This window comes from Scatophagus argus, chromosome 10, assembly GCF_020382885.2.
Source record: "Scatophagus argus isolate fScaArg1 chromosome 10, fScaArg1.pri, whole genome shotgun sequence".
NCBI lineage: Eukaryota > Metazoa > Chordata > Actinopteri > Scatophagidae > Scatophagus > Scatophagus argus.
This window is the reverse complement of record NC_058502.1, coordinates 17,431,332-17,451,834: the sequence shown is the minus strand read 5'-3', so window position 1 is coordinate 17,451,834 and position 20,503 is coordinate 17,431,332. Positions and strand designations below refer to the sequence as shown.

The window sequence follows — 20,503 nt, the reverse complement described above, 5'->3', positions numbered from 1 at the left end:
CCTGAACCAAGTGTCAGGTCATAATTGATAAAATAATGAAACTTAACGTGTAGAAAGTGGAGTACATTCACAGTGAGAGTGTTTGCCAAGAGGTTTTTACTGTCACTGTAATTAGAGGAAGAGCCTCTATTTACCTGTAAAGTGCTGCACAACTGTCTGTGCATTAAACTTACAGATTCTGGTAAAGTTTTGATTGTTTGCAGCAGCTGGGGAGGCACTGGAGATGACCTCTCTGTCCGTCTCCCTCCCCCCACAGTTTGCTCCCCCACTCACACCGTCATCACTTGTCTCAGGAAGGCCTCACTGGTTGCCAAACTCATTCAGTGACAATTCAATTTTGAAGGGTTATCTTTCTGCATTCCCTAAAGTCCACTATGTTTCAGCTCACACAGAGTGAGAAGCAGTAAAATACAGTACAGATGCTGCGTTGTGTTGCTGCATGCTGTCCTGTTGCTGTGGTGTTTTTTTATGTTGTAGATTCGATTCAGGCAAAGCAGTTAAAATTTACAGGTGAGCGAGAAAAAGACAACAGGTAAAGAATAGGCTGTCACTGCTTATTGTGTGTATATGTGTGTGTGTGCGCACTTATAATAACCACGTGTGTCAGTTTGAATAGCCATATTTGTTTTCATTTGCATTCTTGTTTCCTCAGCATTATTGCAATTCACTTTCTGTAACAATGCAAGCTGCATGGCTATGTCTGCTGCTATTTTTTTCTCCATCCCTCCCTCATTTCATTTTCCCTTCCTTCTGTGCTCATACACATTTATCCGTCTCCCTTGCTGGGCCCTGAAGACCTTGCCCGCACCCCCGCTCATCCCCTCCTTATATACCCTTTCCTCACCAACACAGTTATGGTCCTCTAGTAGAGGATATTGTCTCAACTCAGTGGGAAGCTCAAATAGAAAGCTGATGACAAACAGCCTACACGTTTACACAACTTGGCCTTTACTGGACAAAAACTCTGGATTTCCTTATAAACACCCCGGAGGCAGCATGACTTGGACACCCTGGAACTCTTTAAGTAGCCTCATGTAAAGACATACACAGTCTATCAAACCCAGTTACTACAACACAGCAAGGTACAAGACCTAAGGGCAAAATTTCAGTGTTTCATGTGTTCCCCTGTGATACTCAGTTAGGGTTGATCAGTCTGGATGAGGACAATCAATAAAGTCCATTCCCAACTCTCCACACTGAAAAAAATAAAATAATTGCACACAGAGCATCGAACAAGCAGACCGTCTCTTTTTTTTTTTTTTTTTTTAAGTCCTTGCTGCTGAATGAAAACACATTTAATTCAAGTTTTCATTTCCACATGCTTTTCTAAATAAAAAAAAGATCATGCACTATTGATTTTCTCAGTAGAAACACAAATACCCACAAACTGATTAATATCAGATGTCACTGTTGTCTGCCACACAACTGACCCTTTTTCTCTCCAATACCTCCACCCTCCACCCCCCACCCCACCCACACACACACACACACAAACACACCAGGCCTCAGTCAGCCTCTTCACTAATCCTTCCTCCAAATGCTAAAGGACATTTCTGCAATGACGAATGAGTGAATATGAGTGATGGATACTTGTTGAAGTAGACATGTTGGGTTTGAGAGAGCTGAGGCAGCCGTGGAAAATACAAGCAGTCCTCCTGCGGCGGCATCCGGCTCTCAGATCTCCCCATGATGCAGGAGGATTCAATATTAAACATTCTCACAAATAAAGTAACCCCACAAATTTAATATGCACTTTATTATAACTAGGGTGTTAGATTGTCAGTATATGAGTAACCTGAGTTGTGTTGATTATTCTAGACTTCAGCCTGTCTGAGCAAATTACAAACATGAAGGTTATTGATATTAACTTATAAATAATACAGTTACTTCTACTTCTTGCTTCTGTACCATTTTATTGTCAATTAACATCAATTGTACCAGGTTAATTTATTGTGTTTCTTGTTCCTTTTGCTATCTTTTTTGTCACTCTCCACACTTGAAAGACAAAGTAATTTTAAAAGGAAATGAAACTGAATTAATTTTAAAAATTAAATTAATTTTAAAGCTTCTGACCAGTTGCTTCTTGAGGGATAAACACAAAAGTGTTCATTTAACCCAAATCACAAACAATGATTTTTCAGCTTACCCCTGGGTATTTTACTATGCAGAAAAGTTTGGATTTCCCTGGTTTTTAGATATCACCTGTAAGGTTTTATGGCCCCACACCAATGCAAGTTAGGTAAAATGAATTTAATCTCTAATGATCAATGCACTGAAAACCGACATTTGAAAAAAAATAAACAATATTTTATATATATATATATATATATCCACAACATGTTTGTGGACATAGATCTAAAACAGGATTTTGTTGCTGAAAAGAGACTTTGCTGCAGAGCTTTTTTAAATGTCATTTCATAATAATTTCACCACCACAAAAAAATACATTTAATTGAGTTGTCTTGTGAACGCTGGAAGAAATCACAGCTGCATATGTTATGTGTCAGAATCTCAGCAAATCAAACTGAAACTGTCTGAACGGCAAGATACGTTGAGGGCTCGGTGGGGAAAGTGCGTTCTTTGTGACTCAGGTGAAGTGACCCTCCGAATGCCTTGTATGTTTGTTAATCTTCCGTAGACAATATTCCTGATTCCACTATGGTTATGTTTCAGTGCCATTTGAAATAACACTACTGAGACATCAGTAGTTTTCTTAGTTGGCCAACTCAAGCTATTATATGTCCATACCCCATGTACTGCTACAATCACTTCAGTAAAAATGTGGTGGAGGGACACTGGGAAGGTGAGTGATGGTAATCAAACCCTACTTAGCAGCCCAAGAACAATGGAAGTGGTCCTGGCCTACATACTCAACTACCAAAACCCAAGTAGTTGATAATGGTTTTTGTATGAAACACTTAAACTGCAACAAATTTCTCAAAGTATTCAAGCCAGTTTTGACCACACAAATCAAAAAGGTAGGTTCAAACATAATAGAGGACATGCAGATTAAATATGACCATTTCATGTGTTGCTGAAACAATCGTAACTGAAAATGTAGGTCTCATTTATCCAGTTTAGAAAGAAACCTTTCGGTTTTCGCTTAAATGAAAAGAAATGTCAATCTATTTTGGAGTAATAGCAGGTTCTACATCTGCCGTTTTAAATAACAGACTGCGCCTTTAAGAAGTGGTGGAAGAATACCATCACGCACAGAGCACACAAATGATATTAGATGAAAGCAGGGCCCCTTGAGGTGAAGGCAAGTTAGTAATTAGTGCAAAAGTATGATCTCGCTTCAGATTTTGTGGGGTACCAGTAGACATGTTGCAATCAGTCAGTTATATGTGTGGCTAATACACTGCAGATGACAGAACTAAGCAGGGATGCGGTCCTCGATGCAAGCTGGGTTTCGCAGCGGCTCTGTCCCACTCCACTGGCTATACTGTCACCATCCATCAATCCTTCACTTTCTTCACCCTCTCCTTCACTGTGTCAGAGTCACTGCTCATCTTGTGCTCACCCCACTCACTCGTAACATCTCATATTGGTCTCTCTCTTTCTCAAGCTTGCCTTTTTCTGTTTAAATCTGTTTTCCTTTGTTTTTCACCATTTTGAGTCAGATTTCTCCATTTCCTCTTCATGGTCTAATCTACATTGACTCTTGTCTCTTCCTCTTTTGATTTACTATGCAATTCGGCTTGTCCAATTATACATGTAATCTGTAGTCATTTCAAATTGTTCTTCTTCGTGCTAAGCTTTGGCAGATAATTGTGTCCCCTGTGTCCTGATGTAAAATGTCAACAGAACAAATATATGTCTTCTGTGGGCCATACATTTGTTGTGTTGTCTTGTCTACTGTGGGTCCATGACAACCATTTCCCTCCACCCAAGGAGTAATGAAAAGTACCTAACACGTCACTTTCAGTGCTCAAGGCTTTTTTTGTTTTGTTTTGTTTTGGTAACAAGTTATTATTCGCCTGTGATTAATGAATCAATAGTTTCTCACAGTTCCGCAGTGGGCATGTGAAAGCAGAAACCCTTTTGAGTCTATAAAATCATGTCCAGCGTTTACACCTGTAAGAACTGCCAATGCACCCGAGATCTTGCCCTGAATCCCAAAAAAGCGAGACTATTTTAAGACCTAGAATGACTATTAGGAACACATACAGCTCCCACTGGGCAAAGCTTAGGGTGGCTGAGATCCAGGCCTATTTAATGAGTTGTGGTTCTATAGCGTATCTGACAGTAATGTGTGATTAAGGCAGTGTAAAGTGAAAAGTAATATGTGCACCCACTGTGCTCTCTCCAGAGTCTGCCTGCCCACGTGGCTGTATCTCCTGGCTTACAGCACTCGATATTATTGATTACATGGCAATTGTGTCTGACTTGCCTTACCTCAAAGGCACCCTACTTGGGCTTCAGCTGGCAGCCCAATCTGGATTATCACAGCAAATCAATGGCAGATTTCTGCCCGCCCTCAGTCCTCATGAAAAAGCCATCACTCATTAGCACAGTGATCACAGACAGATTTGCAGACATTTGGCCTCGTCAGGAAGGAGGGAGGGACAGCGGTGCTCTGATGAGTTGAGTAATGTCTTCCTTCCCGCCCTCCTGATCTCTTCATCTCCAACATGACATGATTTTCTGAAAACCTTACTCAGCAAACCTCACTCACATGACAAGAGTGCAATGTAAACAGAATGGCATCCGGACTACCGAGCATGTAGTGCTTCCTGAACAGAAATGATGATCAAACTGGCATGGCACACTGAGGCTGACTAAACTGTTCACTTTGGTCAGGTCATATGTGAAACTGCTGGTGCTGATGTTCAACTTTCTCAACACGTTAGTAGCCAAGGTCTTCAGACAGGAAGTTCAAGACGATAACACAATGATTCCTCCTGGATAACAACACATTCTGTAACGGTTAGCACATTTTATTTGAAGCTACATGGCACACATAATATGCTGTGCTGTGTGCCAAGTATAAGCACAGGTGGAGATGTATTTCAACATGACTGACCACACCTCAGTTTTCAATAGACACTGAACCACACAGGATGCCATTCATCCTGACACACGTTTGCAAACCCATCCAAAAATCACTACATGAGTCAAATGCTAATGAATCATAAAACATGACATGAACAGTTTCTGCAGGTCTGCACTTATTCAGAAAGCAGCTGGACTAGTATGTACATGCATGAGTAGCATGTTTGTCCATCCTGGGAGACAGATCCCTTCTCTCCTGTGGTTTCCTCCATTTTTCTCCATCTGTGAAAAGTCTTCTTTGGGGAGGAGGTTTGCCTTATGCAAATCAAGAGGCCTTGGAATAGAGGTTGTTGTGTGCTGCACAGATTGTAAAGACCCTTGGGGCAAATTTGTGATATTGGACTAAATCAAATTTACTTAACTGGACCCTCCTCTCACCAACCCCCTGCCAGGCATACAGAGGGTACATGAGTATAGGACACATGTCAACCTAAACTGTATTCTTTCACTGGAGACATTACCTGAAGCTTTGCCCATTCTGTGTGAACTGATGGTAAAGCTAAATGCTGTGGGAGAGACAGGAAAAGCTTACTCTGGAGCTAGGGAGATGCTAATTATCAGGAACAGGATGGGAGCGCTGCAAGGTGCCACGTTACAGCACCCTGTCACAAAATGCTTGAGCAGGCACAACTCCTAGTTGCCAGTCCTGTGTTGACCAACATCACGATATGTGAATGTGAGTGTGTGTGTGTGTGTGTGTGTGTGTGTGTGTGTGTGTGTGTGTGAGTGAGAGAGAAAGAGAGACATGGGGCTGGGGCCTGAGGGAAGGGTGGGGTTGATTAGTGTTCACTCAAAGCAAATAGTGAGAGAGAACCTCCTCCTGTGGTGCACAATGAGACACAGCTGGGTGAGAAAATGTATTGTGTGTGTTGAGTGAATGCAGGGGACCTGTGTCTGCAGCATTAAAAACTGATTAAAGACCAGTGGTGTGATGATGGAAGTTACATGTTGCTGATGCTGCTGTACTCTGCTGCAATGCCTGTGCATGCTGCCCAGGTGACACATGGAAAATGGAGACAGCAAAAATCAAACCTCTAAATTCCTACTCAGAAACTCAATACTTTTACACATATAAAGACCAATATGAACAAGATTAATGTGATACTCATTACAAAAGTGTTTTTTAAAAATAGCTGTTTGTGATATTCACTGAAATACACATATATTACACAAATATCAAAATAACTGATAAAATGAATGATAAAACTCTAAAGATAAAAAATGTTCAGTATTAATTTAGAGAACAGTATTGTGAGCTGTGAAATCTCAATTTCAGAGTAGGACAGTAAGTGATGATAACTCATTATTACTCAACCTGCCTCATTCCATTTCTATTGTTGTTACAAGGGGTTTCGTTTTTCAGTACTGGCGATAACTATGATATTAAAATATAAAATACTGACATCATGTTCATAATAAATATGATAACAATGTGTAAATAATCCACTGCAGATGTTCACCTGGTTGTGTTCACTATTCATTAATCGCTAAAGACTCTTTCTCCACCTCCACATATTTGTATTTTTATTATAATTTATTTTCCAAAAAACACACAAAAATAAACAAAGTTCAGGATGAGTTTGACTAATAGTATTTTTTTATTCAAAGATTCTAACCATTTCCGTGTACTCAAAATCTGACATTGTGACAGCCCTGGCTGTTAAAGCAGCTCACCTGCTGGCCTCTGTCATTTGTAACTATACATGTCGCATCCATGTGGTATGTTGTCACATGTACAGGTAACATTGATCACTGTGTGTGTTTCTACTCTGCTTTTTTATTCTGCTCAACTCAAGATTATGGCAGAGACGGCAAAATGTCTTTTATGGATCCATCAGAATTTGCTGTTATGATAAACCTGATGAACATATGACAAAATGTTTTATATTAATTTTTTAAGAAAACTGAGAGAACAGTATAGCCAGTTTTCTAATAAGAAACAAGACTCAACAGCCAAAGAAACATGCTACAAAGAAGCAGCCATAGGTGCTGCTGCAGTCTCTCTCCTTCTTGTCCGAGTGCAGACTGACATAACAATCTTACCTCTAAATTTCAGGCTTTTAGTGTTTTGTGGACAAATTGTTGTGAGAACATAATGACGCCCTACATGACTTTTTCTTCTCATCCATGCACTGATAAAAACAGCACAGATCAATATGCTGTCATGCTTGTCTTCTGCTCTACTTTTATTCTACTGAATCACACGGTTTTCAGCGTCACCTATTTCACCATGCAGTGAGCGTAGAACTGTTTTTTACACAACAATGGGATGTAATGTTGAGGAGTTTTCCTTGTTTAATACTGTAATCACTGCATTTGCAAGCTATTCATCTCAATGTTTATTTGCCTCAACTCTTCACCAGCCTGTGATTTTTCCCTCTTCCTTACTCAAATGTCATGCCAGTACACAACTTGAGAGCCTCCATAATGTGAACTGATTGCCTCTTACCCAAGTTTTGATGTCAGTCTTAAAATGCCCCTTTCTTAGCCAGGCTTTCCTGCCACTTGGCCGTTATTGGCTGCAATGAGTTTGGCATAGCTGTCCCAGCAGAGGCCTGTGTGTATATCAGACAACATAAACACAGACAGCTGTGTCAGAGGGCAGCCGATAGCCTGTAGAGACTCATTCATCTCCTTTTGTCTCTCTGTTTGTTAGAGCGCAGTCATTCCATCTCGCCGACGGCTGACGGCATCTCTCCCGGTTGAAAGATCAAAACACACCATTTAGTAGCTCCTCTCCAGCACAGATGACCTTTGCTTCTTAACACTTCACCTCTCTCCTCATTCTGCTCGGCTTCCCATTATACTTCAGCCTCATTGTCGCTCGTCCCGTCCCGTCTCTCTCTGCGCTGTCTCTGCCTCACTTCAGGGCAGCATACCATGTGTAAATACCAACAACAGGGCTTTGTCACACAACAAAGCTGCCATTAAATTGCTGTTAAGTTTGTTTCACACGGCACAGTTTATTTTCAGGGAAGAATATGACTCAATACGGTAAGTGTTTCCAGCTTAGATATGAATCCCCAATGTTTTAACTGTAAAAAAATGAAAGGCCTTCACCACTATGAAGGGATTTTTCATAGTGATTTCACAACACAACAATGAATCAATACAGGGATCTGTGGATTTGTGGCAATAGCGAGCCATTTGTTCACCAAATGCAATTGCAAATTTAGGAATTTAGGAAAGCATGGCTTCACATCCATAAGGACAGCAGCATGCAGGAACTGACGGTTGTGTGCAAAATCATTTTCTCAGCTCTCACCTCTCCAACCTGTTTTCTTCAGTTCTGCCTGAATGCTTTGGCTGATTTAATGACACCACACACACACACACACACACACACACACACACACACACACACACACACACACACACACACACAGGAGAACTTATAATGGTCATAATTGCAAGAACCAGGTCGTAGACACCAAAACTAGATGGGAAAAGGTGGACATTTATGGTCTGTAAGCTGTATCAAAACCTGTCACATGGAGACCATTATGCTCTAACAGTGCATTGTTCTGTCAGCAAAAATATACAACCACACGAATACGGTTGCAGTAAAAAAAAAAAATCAGTTCCTGTCAACTGCAATCCTATGAGCTCATTGTGTCAAAGCAAATAATGCTGAGATCCTGAATATATGTGAGTAAGCACATAAATATTCAAACAGACAAGAATAAATAAAAAATTACATTCATGAGCCATCATCTAATAGTTACTCATGAGCAGTTATACTATTCAGATGTTTTCATGCCTGTAATCAATACCAAACATTTCCCAGTGGTTTCAATCACAGTTTGGCTAAGCTACAAGAATGAACACCACGGGAAAAACATGACATGCCTCATTTTATCCACCACTTTTCTACACTCTACTTTGCCTTCTCTCCCTGTCCTTTCCTTCAAGTTCACCATTCTTCAGTTTTACCACCATACCATCCTTGTCCCCATACCTTGCACTGCTCCCTGTCTGAGATCTCATAGGATAGTCCTGTAGAGTCACTGTATCTGCAATTCATTCCTCCATCCTTCATACTGGGTTTCATTTGAGCCTGTCAGTCAAGGTGTCTGTCAGATATGGACTCTCCCGTTAACTGTTTTTTTCCTCCTTCTCGTGTTCTGAAAGAATTCAGGCACAGTGACAGACACTCTGAACGGGAAACGGTCATGACACGCTTTCCCCATTCTCATTCTCTCTCTCTCTCTCTCTCTCTCTCTCTCTCACACACACACACACACATTCCCACCCCCACCAGTAGTGTCAACAGTATACGCAGGTGAATCACATGAGGACCAATGTTACTGAGGCCAAAATTTCCATTATATCTCAGCAGCAGCAGGAACATTTCCTCCGACACAGAACAAGCTTGGTCACCCTTTAATGTCATAATTCTGATTTGTAATTCGGTATAATATTTGGTATAATATAATAATCTGGATAATCTGACAGGTTGGAGGCAACATAATATGTATAATTATATTCATTATTAGTAAATTTCTGCTCAAGTATGTTTTATGTATTCTCAAAGTTCAAATTGGGATAATACTCATTTGCTCTCTCATAGCGTGTCATGTGTTACAGTACTGGTGAACATATAAAAAAAAGTTACCAAGTATGTGAATATTTTCAGATTACAGTGTTGATTTATTGTCTATTTTCACTGTAAAATTTTCAGAAACTTTAATGCTTTTTGCTAAGTAAAACCGCAGTGGTCCAAAGGCAACAACTCTGGGGAAAACAATATCAAAAACTTTACGATCCACATAATATCACACAGAATTATTGATATACTATTTTAAATAATAAAACTATTTTGTGTTAAATGGTGACTTGAGCACAAGCCAATAACTTTCGCTGGCAGAAAAACAACAGTCAGGCCAGGAGATAAAATAAATGAGAAATCTGCATTGCATTACTCTGCAAAGTCATAGTTTAGCATCAGCTCTCTATAAAGCAGTTGCAAATGTAGACATAAGAGCCATAAAATAACAACCACTACTGCTGTATGTATCTACACTTACAAAAAGGAGATATAAAATGGGGGGCGGGGGGGACCCAGGGCACAGGATTAATGGTGAGATTCTCAAATTGAGTGGTGTTCCCCTTTAACCTGGCGTTGCGTCGCTGCCGCGTTCAGGTGACACATGAATAAATAAGTGGGTGCCGAGGCGCTTCCCAGCCGCCACTTTCGAGTCGCCAGGGCTACCTGAGATAACACCGAGCACCTGACACCTCTGCAGGCATGCCTCACATTTACTGACGGCTTAATCACTCTGATAAAATAATGATGGATGGCCGATAAAACAGCAACAGTTGGTGTGGACCATTACAAAAGACAACGCAATCTGAATGAAGTGATAGCGGATCCATTAGTATTGTCCAAAATCTAACCGGTCCTCCCACTGAACTGATAGCTCAGAAACACATTAGTGACATTATCACGAAACTACTTTTAAAAGTCTTTGGTGCACAACTTCAAAAGACTCTCCGTGATCATGTCAGAGAGAAGTACTGGTGAGCGTAAAAGTCGTGAATTACGCATACAGTGGGAAGGAAATGTGAAACAAAATGAAATAAAAACCATCTGTTATGTGAAAACCTTTTCTCTGCCGCAGTCATCCCTCTAACAGTGTTTCGTCACTATCAACTCATAGCAGGATTATCATGTCATTATCATATTGTCCTACCTTCCTCGTCCGTGTCCGTCGCTGGCTGAGCGCCTTTAGATTCGATTGCCTGTCCTGCTGTGATGCGTTACCAAGTATCTGCTACCCCTGTCTCTCTGTCTCTCTCGCCTCTCCCCTCGCAATCTCTCTCTCCCTCCCTCTCCCTCCCTCTCTCTCTCTCTCTCTCTCTCTCTCTCTCCCCCGTTAGCTTTACTCTATCATAACCGACGCCCTGGCCATTGCAAATTTTACTTCCCCGCGTCCAGAACTACCTCTGCAAAAACCCACTAAGTCAAAAACAAACCCTCCCTTGTTTGGAGCTCCTACACAGTCCCGTCTTACACCCACTCCTAAAGCAGGGTTACAGCAGTTCCACCACTAACAGGTACAGCCACATATATTTTTTATTTTTCTCAATAACAATAATAATAATAAAAAATCTCTCACACACACACAATGAAGGTGTATGCAAAATCATTTCTAGATGTAGGATTTAATGTGGGCTGAATTTATCCCTGCCTTAGGCATGGCCCTGCTGCTGTTTTATGTCAGTGAAAAATGTAAAATAATTACGCTAAGATGTGTTCACAAATCATTTGCAAGCTTCACAGAAGAGGGCTGAATTCACTGAGATTAAAGAGATCTATTTATGAGCCTCCTAAATAAGCTTATGAGCTAATATATTACACAGATTAAATTTGAAATCCATTATTTAACTACAGAGGTCATGCATCTGAAGCTCAATAGCCAGGATGACAGCCCCACCTAGTGGTCAAAAAACGAATTATAGATAAAAGAACCGACCGGTTTTTTTCAAGTGAAGCTGCTTTTTCAAAGGCACACAGAGGGAAATGAATTAATGATGATGAATGAATATGAAAAGGACTATAGGCAGTGTTTGGGCAGTATTTAATAGGAGCAGACATAACTTATCTTGGATTTCACTTTTGACTTTGAAAACTCATAAGGCTGGATTTCCAAAAAATGTTCCAGCAGCACGAACTATTTGATATAGTCTCACTGTTCATCGGCTGGTTGAGCGAGATCAGCTCTTTTGGTTTCATTTTGAGAATGTAAATCTAAATGTGGACAGCGTGTTGATTTACCCATCTCATTCATGTATGTTAGGGCCTAACAGACTTGCAGGAAAAATGGCTGACACTTTACTTTTTAAAGAAACCAAGATGTTTGGAGGGAGCAAAGAGTGCAGGGAACCACAACAAGCTGCTTTAGTTGAGCTAAAGCATACAGGGAAAAAAACAAAACAAAACAAAGAAAAGGTGGGATGAACAATTTCTGGAGAAAGACGCCAAGTCTCCTTCAGGTTGTCACATACAAAATACAATTTGGGCTGTTATTGCTGTTGTGGATAAATTCAAGCCACCAAACCAAAACATCAGTGTTTGATGTCATGGGAAGGAAACATTCTTTCTCCTTTTTTTCTGCAAACTTTATTTCTAAATGCCGTTAAGGCCTTTTTTTGCAGTGCAACAAAACTGATGTTCTGCTGTAAAGTTCACTCCACATAACTCACAGCTTCTTGGCCTTGCAACCACATTCCCTTTCCAGCCTTGATAACACTTCTCATATACCTTGTCTTCTGTTTTTTTCGTTTTTTTCAGTCCTTCCTTTATCAGTGGTCTGAAATGAAGATCCATCATTTGTGAGCTTTGAGAAAACATCCTGTGTATGAGGAAAATTCCTGAAACTTCTCTCTTGGCCATGACAATAAACTGGGCTTGTGGCACATATAGTTTAATTTCACCAAATTCAGTCATGCCTGGAAGACAGATGACCAGTTTACATAGCAAAAAGGCAAATCCTTCTTTTTCTTGCTATTTTTACCATTCCAATGCTGTAAAACGCTTGCTTTCGTCATGATGTTTTATCCTATAATTCACTGAAATGTCAAATTCCTGTCAAATGTTTTATTGTTTTAATAAGGGAAAGATTATTTTAACACAGTCCTCCTATTGGTTGTGCAGGCCATTCAGCTTCAGTTATGCAATCCACTTCCAATAATCCTATACTGAGGACAAGACGCCTCACTTACTGTGCGTTACAAATTACATCTCACTGACGGGAGATGCCAAAGGAAGTCAGCGTGCTACTGCGGTGGACTAAGGGAGCAGATGCGTCATCAGATACAACCAGTTTGAACTGCAACCGTCTTGGATTTGTTTTAGTTTACAGGTAAACAAAAAAAAACAAATAAACAAAAAATGTACTCACGATGCTGCGGTTCAGGACTCTTTCTCCCAGGATGCAAAAGGTAAAACTAAAAACCAAAAAGCAATCAGTCAATCAATCAATCAAAATTAAATCATGGCTACAGAAGAGGCTTTCACAAAAAAAAAAAAAAAAAAAAAATCTGTACCACTTTGTTTGTCTTAAAGAGCGTACACTTTGATTACCACAGACATTTATAATGCAGGGAGGACAATCATGATTCAGAGTGATATGTTGCTGCTCTCTGGTGGACGTCTCACTCAACTGCACGTTAAAAGTGTTTTTGAACTGCAAGGCGCAAAACAAACAGCATTCAAACTTGAAGCGACTGAAGAAAAGAGCCACAGGTCACAAACATAATGTCAAGTGTAAGAAAATGTGAACGTAAGGAATAACTAATGCGTAGGACGTTGTGTGTTTTACACAATATTAACAGGAGAGTTGTATTGGTACTTTTGAGCCGATATGATGTGTATTAATCACTCTTTGGTTTAGATGACCTTTTCATACTTGGCTGCCAATGAAAAACACAGTATTATTGTATTTTCTGATATATACAAAGCTCTGTGTGGAGTTTTGAAACGCAGAAAGTCCGGAGCCGCGTAACCTCTTAGACATTAGGGCTGCAATTATTTTCATTAACTTGCAAACAATATTTTAATCTTAATCTAGTCTATGAAGTGTCATAATATTGTATATATTAAAAAAAATTCTCAGCACATCACATCTCCAAATTGCTTTTGCCGTCCAACCCGCAGTCTTAAACCCAAAGACAACATATAATGCATACCTAGTGGCAAGTTACTTACTACTAATTTTTAGTTCACTATTGTGTAAAGGTCACCAATTTTATTCCATTTTGTTTTAATGAATTTTTAGGGCAATGTGTGGACTCCCTTGCTAGCTGACACTTTGTGTAAAACGCGCTGCTGTTATCTCACTCCTTATCTCACTGCTTTCCCTTTAACTGCTTTTTCTTCACCATTATAACATAGGCCTACCTTTTCACTGCAGCTGGCAGCCAAATTCTTGTGAGCATCTAACTGCGCCATAAGTCTGTTATCCTTTGAGTCGGTGCATTACGCGCTCCTCACTGCGGCGACTTTGACTTGTCATAGCAGGAAATGCGCGTGTCATTTTTAGCATTAATGACGCCTGTGTTCAATTTAGGCGTTTTAATCTGAATTGTGTCAATAAGCCCTCATTCATAGTACCGAAGACCTGGAACGAACTGGCACAAATGGGACGCAGCCACGATTAATTCTATCAATTAGCGACACCTGTGGTTTTCCTGCAATGCCATGACAACATGACTGCTGGCCAAAAAAAACCAAAAAAAAAAAAACCAAAAAACAGTTTGTTGGCCAGTGAAATCTGTGACATTTTATTTAAAGACATTCCAGCAGCACCACAACACATTTAAAAAGCCACGATGGCCCTTCTTGAGTCTGACTCACTTGAAATTTCACAAATGTGCAATCTGTGAAACATCTCTGTGTGAAATTGTGTCCGTGAAAATATAATTCACAATATTTAGTTTTTTGTTTATGTCATATGTAATGCTTGTTTATTTTCAAACATCCATTGTGGTTCTGGAGGATTGAGTTCAAGTGTTGACTGTAAGGTAGATGTAGGTGTCTTATAATCCAAACAATATTTGGACTGGGAACAAACCTTGAACATAACTAGAACTTTTTTGCACCAGCAATTGATGAGCAGTCCTTCTCAATAAACTGACTTGCAGAAATACCTCATCATTTTTCATATTGTTTAGAGGCAAGTATTTGCCCCCTGAAACCCTTTCAGACATCGAACAGTTTCCCTTTACACACCTAGTGAGACAGGTCCTTCTGTGTTTTGAGCAATGTGGTAGTTTGCTAATGACTTCCCAGCTGTCATCTGGTAGAAGCTGGTGCCAAAATGGGCAGGGGGATGAAGAAAGCTCAGCCTATTACACTGGCACTGGCGCAGCAGCATCCCTTGGCAGTCATGAATACCTAGACAATTGCTGGCTTAGGTTAATGTCCACCCCTATTAGTGACAGTTACCTAACACCTTTGGAAAGAGTCACCTCATGGCCGTGCCAAGCAGCACCGGGGTATTGCTCCTGGTGTCCCATTACTCTCCACTGCCCAGGGTGTGTCTTCTGCCTGCTCTGTGGAGCTGCTCACTTTAAAGGCACTACTGTGCACTCTTCCACCTGCTGCCAGTGACAGGACGATGGCTTACTGGTGAGAAACAATCAAAGTTCTTCTGATAGCAGGAGATGATATAGAGCATGAAAAAAACAGCAGGAAGAAAGAATGGAGGAATGATTTGTTGTTAGAGACAAGTGTCCTGTGTCGAAGAAAGATAGAATGCACTCAGTGAGTATGGACATGGGTAGAATATTGATTTTAACACAATGGACTGGTTGCAGAGCAGACATTTTGGCATGTCATAGCAGGAAACTCATTGCTGCATTCCACTTGGTGAGACTTGCCAATGTGCATGCTGACTCTCTGGACTGGCTGTTACTGAGACACTTAATGGAACTGAGCTGTCCACCTGTGTTTTTCCTGCTGTGACAAGTCAAAATGCCTGCTGTGAGGCCAGTCAATCTTTTTTTTTTTCCATTAATGGCATTTTGACATGTCACAGTAGGAATAGTACAGATGGCTGAATTCCATTTAGCTGTTTCAATTCAGGAAACAGGAATTGTAACTCCACATATAAAATGATGGATGACACATTTTCTCTTAAGAATTAGGAATCACTTTATTGACAGTATATATATATTTTTACATACACACACTGAATTTGTCTTCTGCATTTAACCCATCCTTAGTTGAACACACACGCAACACCCAGCAAACTGCATGCAGTGAAACGCACACAGGTGCAGTGAGTAGCATCAAGCACTAACTGGGGGGTTAAGTGCCTTGCTCAAGGGCACGTCAGCCAGCTAATGGAAGGGGGGAGAATTTCTTGCATCAATCACTCCACCACACTCAAATTTTTCCTGCCCGTTTGGTGGGGGAATTGAACCAGTGATCCTCCAATCACAAGCCGCTTCTTCAACCTCTAGGCCACGGCTGCCTCTTCCTCCCACAGTCCCAAAATGAAGCCAAAATATCCCAGATATGAGCCCTCCATCCTGTGCCGGTAAGAGGCTGCATAAAAGAGCAGGAGTCTGCGTACTAGTGATCGGTTGCTGAAACCATCTTTGGGAAAAATGTTTTTGATGTGTACTTTAAGTTTTTAGTTTAGTTTATATCTCCTCCTCCTCTGCTAACAAGGATGGAGAAGGTTTATGATCTGTCACCAGGGGGCAATCAAGATGTTTTGTCTACACTTTTGGGGAACTCTCATGTCTCATGCCATCTTTATTTTGTAGTCAAAGTTAATGTGCATGTTGTGTCTCTGTTTTGTTTTACTGGGACACTTAAATACATCAAAATTGCTTGCTGTTGAAAAGTTCTATCCTTAGATTGAACATAGGCACGATGAAAGCACTATGTGCATCATGGTCATTTATTTTGTAAGAAGGGAAAAAAAGGCTAATATGTGGGGGAAAATTTTGGGGTTTTTTTTTCTTAATATTTAAGTTATTTTTTTCCCACCCAAAACAACCCACCATTAATGCATTTTTGACCGATATATTTATCACCCAGATGTTAAAATTGTTATTGTTAAATATCTGCATTGTGTCTGTGTAAGAAACAGAGAGAAGGGAAGGTGGAAATAACTAGGTGGTGGAGAGAAGGCCAGATGAAGAAAGAGTAAAAGCAGCCTCAAGGTTACACAGCCAGTGGCCAGGCGGACTGGGCTGCACAATCTGGAGGAGCTGGAAAACTTATTGTCTCAAAGGCAGCTTCAGCAGTGAACCATAACAATGACCTTTGCAAAACACTGAGTTGATACGATGACAGGGTGGAAGTGTGTCATGTAGCATGACTGAAGCTGAGGAGACTGGGATTTTCCAAAATGATACTAACCTTTATCCTCTTTTGATCATGTCACCATATCATTGTTTTTTAAAACAGTGATGAATGTTAAATAACTCATACAGTACTGAGCTGCATTACTTTCACTTTGGTACTCTACAATCTGCATCTGTGGTTATACTAAAATATGTGTAAAGTATTTTAATATTCAGTAAGGATTTAACCAACATGAATAAAACCGTAGCACGCTTTAATGTGCAAAATTCAAAAGCCTTCTTTAATATAACAACCTTGCCTTAATGATGCAACGCACCTCAACCACTCTTACCTCGGATTCCAGTTAGCCACTTTTTGCAGAGGAGCCGTGTAAACTAGAACAGCACGAAAGGCAGTAATCTATAGAAGGATATGGACAACCCATTTCTGACATCAAAGGGCTTATAATTGAAATGAAATAATCAGAAGATTTTCATTTTTTGCTAACTGCACAGGTATTGCCTGATGTGTGTTCTGTAAAGCACATCAGGTTTTTGAATAGCCATAATATGTGTAACTGATGAGGCCTGTGTGCACGTATAGGACATAAATCACTTTTAAAAATATAAAGGTCGGTGGCTTGATGCTGTTTGCTTTGACTGTCTTTGAAACACCATTTGCCACTATGCAGTGGGGAGTGTGTTACATCTAGACTGGTATTTGACAGACTTTGTTGTGATAACAGATGGCAGGTTGGCTTCTCATGAATAACAAGGAGCACAGTGGACCCTGGCTTGTTCCTCTTAAAATCATATTAAAATGAAATTACTGGGAGGAGTTTGGCATGAAAGGAGGGAGTGTAGTTTACTCAGAGGAAGAAGACGCACAGGCATCATAGCTGTCTGTTTTTGATAGCCATCCTGCTCATGCATATTTACACACACTCAGACAAGCCATTCTTAATGCAGATTCACTCTGACCAGGGAGTTTAAACCAGTCACACACTTCTGTAATCATCTCTACAAACATCATACTATTTTTATTTTCCTGTTTTGCTCTTTGTTGTTATATGTATTAATTTCCTTGTTTATCAGTTTTAAATTTTTTGTGTTTCTTTTACAGTTAAAAGCAGCAAAGTAAGAGAAAACACAAGGAAAGGGGGTTGGAGGGGTGTAACAGAAAATACTCCTGAAACTAAGGCCATGCACCTAAGACCACTGAGCACAGCAATATTTATTCCACTCACACTGTGTGGAAATGTGTGAGCTTACTTTATCTTCTTGATAAAGTTCACACTTGTTTCATTAGTTAGCCCGTTGCATCTGCTGTATGCATAAGACGCAGACCCATGCAGATAACTGCAGCATTGTAAGTCCCAGTGCAGAAAGTGTTAGACATTATACAGATAAATTCACAGAATACAGCCAGAGAAATCTGGCTGGCTTTAGCGACCTTTACCAAAGCAACAGAGATAGGATTTAGTACTCTTGTTGTTCACTTAATTAGAGAATCATATCTCTTCTCTCCAACAGCTCTCCCATGTGCATTTCACAGTGAATAACCAAACGTGAGAACATGAGATGATGGCCCATTTATACCAATTGCAGTCACACATTTCTCAAAGCCCTTTGGTGTTCTTAATTTGTGCCCCTCTCTTCCCCACCACCCAAAGCTCTCCCAGTCTATGAGCGCTATCTGAAATATCAGTTTGATGTTCATTAGCGGAGATTAAAGTTATTGAGAGAGGGAACATCATACAGGTGTTTTTGTCTTTCATCAGAACTCTGCTTACTTTGTAGTTGGGTCCATGTACCAATTAGAATGATAATAGTGTTCTCCTACAAATTGCATAAAAGTATAGAAAATGTTCCTAAAAACTGATGTACATACGTACTCTTTTTGTGCTAGTGTAGGAAATAATAGAATGTAGGAGGAAGTCAGGGTAAATGGTGCTTACACACAGCACAGGACACAGGAGCAGAGACTGGAATTTGCTTTCTGAGTTCTGTGTGGTGAATTTCAAGGAAAGGGGTTTGGTCAGAGAGAAGTCAGTCACAGCCAGACACTCCTGAGAAGAGTTATTCAGGTTGATAGTACATTCATGTGATGTTGGAAAAATTAATTCTTGACATGGAAAATTCAAGTGAACTCCACCTCAAGTTGGAACAACTCAGAGACTGTGAAACGTGACTCACCGACTTTAATGTCACCCGTGCAGAAACGTGGTATGCAAAAATAAATGATTGGCTGATAATTTTTTTTTAAATTCATGTACTGCATATCCATTTTTTGCTCACACATAATTAATATGTAATGTATGTATGTAATGTAATATGGAATTAGGTTGTATGCATTAGTTGTTGTCCACATAGAGTGACCTAGCAATAAATACAACAAATACACTCTGTAGAATCTGTGTTGCCTCGCTGCTATAACTTAAAGGCTCATGAACACACAAATATTGGAAAGGCAACTTCCCCCTTCAGGAAATGGGACCATCTGAGGAGTATGTGACTACACAATCTGCGCAAACCCCTGGGAACTATGAATGTATAAAAGGGATAAAATAACACTAGTTCAGAGACACTCATGTGGGAACTGATCGTGTGCAGCAAATGGTTATCGATGGTATTGGCTCTGCTCTTTGAGCAACAACGAGGATCCTCCTGCAAGAATGAACACTGCATTAATAAACATGTGCGAACATAAGACTTAAATCATTAACATAATCATTGTTAAGTGTCAGGTTATAACGGCCTCCCTTTTCACCTGCATGAAAATGATTGGATATAACTAGTCAGCTGGAAGCCAAGCAACTGGTGCTGGTAAGGCAAACAGCTGAAACCAGTTATCTAATGCAAGTCCTGCTTCATTGCTCTTGCGTTAATCTGGTGAAAATTAGGGGCTTTAGTATTACAAGTTCAAAAAATGGTTTCCCAGAAGCAGAACACTCCAGACTAGCAAGATAAGTTAAAACTGAAGTTTACTGAAGATAGTTAAAAAGGCAGTACAAAGTGATATTATAGAGTAGACTAACAAAAAGAGCTAACTAAGGTTACTAAACAACTAGCACAGTGAGGTGGCTGGTGAGTGTCAGCAGTCTTGAGTCCCAAATAGGAATCCACAGAGGCAGAACACAGGTAAGCTCTTCAGGGGGACTGGAGCTGAGCTCAAGCAGGCATGACAGAGGAGGCAAGCGGCTGGAACAATCAGGAAAGATGGAGTGGAGAAACTGCTCTCTATAAAGGCAGCAGGAGGAGGTGAGTTGATTGGAGGAAAAATAAAAATACAAGCAAAACCAAACATCACAGTGTTTTGTTATGGTTCAAAAATAGGAACCCCAACACACTCCAGACCAGGATAAAACGTTAGAAAAGAGCCTTTGCTGAAATGCTTGCAAGTACTTTTACAAAACAAGGTAAGTCTTGATTTAGCAACTAACAAAAGGTTTCTCATACAGAAGATCTGAACTGGTGGTTGACAGGTGAACAAAGGATAGTAAATCTGGACAGACAAAAAGGTTAGGGCAAAAAACAAAAATTATCTGATAATTCGAAGAAGATTTTGTCTCATGATACTGGAAAGTTTGCAGGAGCAAATTGTAGCAAATTCTCAACAGGTGCGCAGGTAGGAATACCCCGCTGT

At 40.2% G+C, this 20,503-nt stretch overlaps 1 protein-coding gene across 6 annotated transcripts in view; it reads right to left on the bottom strand.

Moving 5' to 3' along the window:
* cdh23 (cadherin-related 23) overlaps positions 1 to 14,258 on the bottom strand; it is a 155,420-nt gene extending 141,162 nt beyond the window's left edge. For 3 of the 6 annotated variants that reach the window (XM_046401031.1, XM_046401034.1, XM_046401032.1), the window contains exons 1-2: positions 13,958 to 14,258; positions 12,960 to 13,005 (exon numbers count right to left, since the gene is read on the bottom strand). In XM_046401031.1, coding sequence (XP_046256987.1) covers positions 12,960 to 13,005; positions 13,958 to 13,995 — 84 coding nt within the window. In that variant the 5' untranslated portion in view covers positions 13,996 to 14,258. The remainder of the gene's footprint in view (positions 1 to 12,959; positions 13,006 to 13,957) is intronic. The other 3 variants (XM_046401035.1, XM_046401036.1, XM_046401033.1) reach the window with 3 other exon arrangements.
* Between the last annotated feature and the right edge of the window lie 6,245 nt (positions 14,259 to 20,503).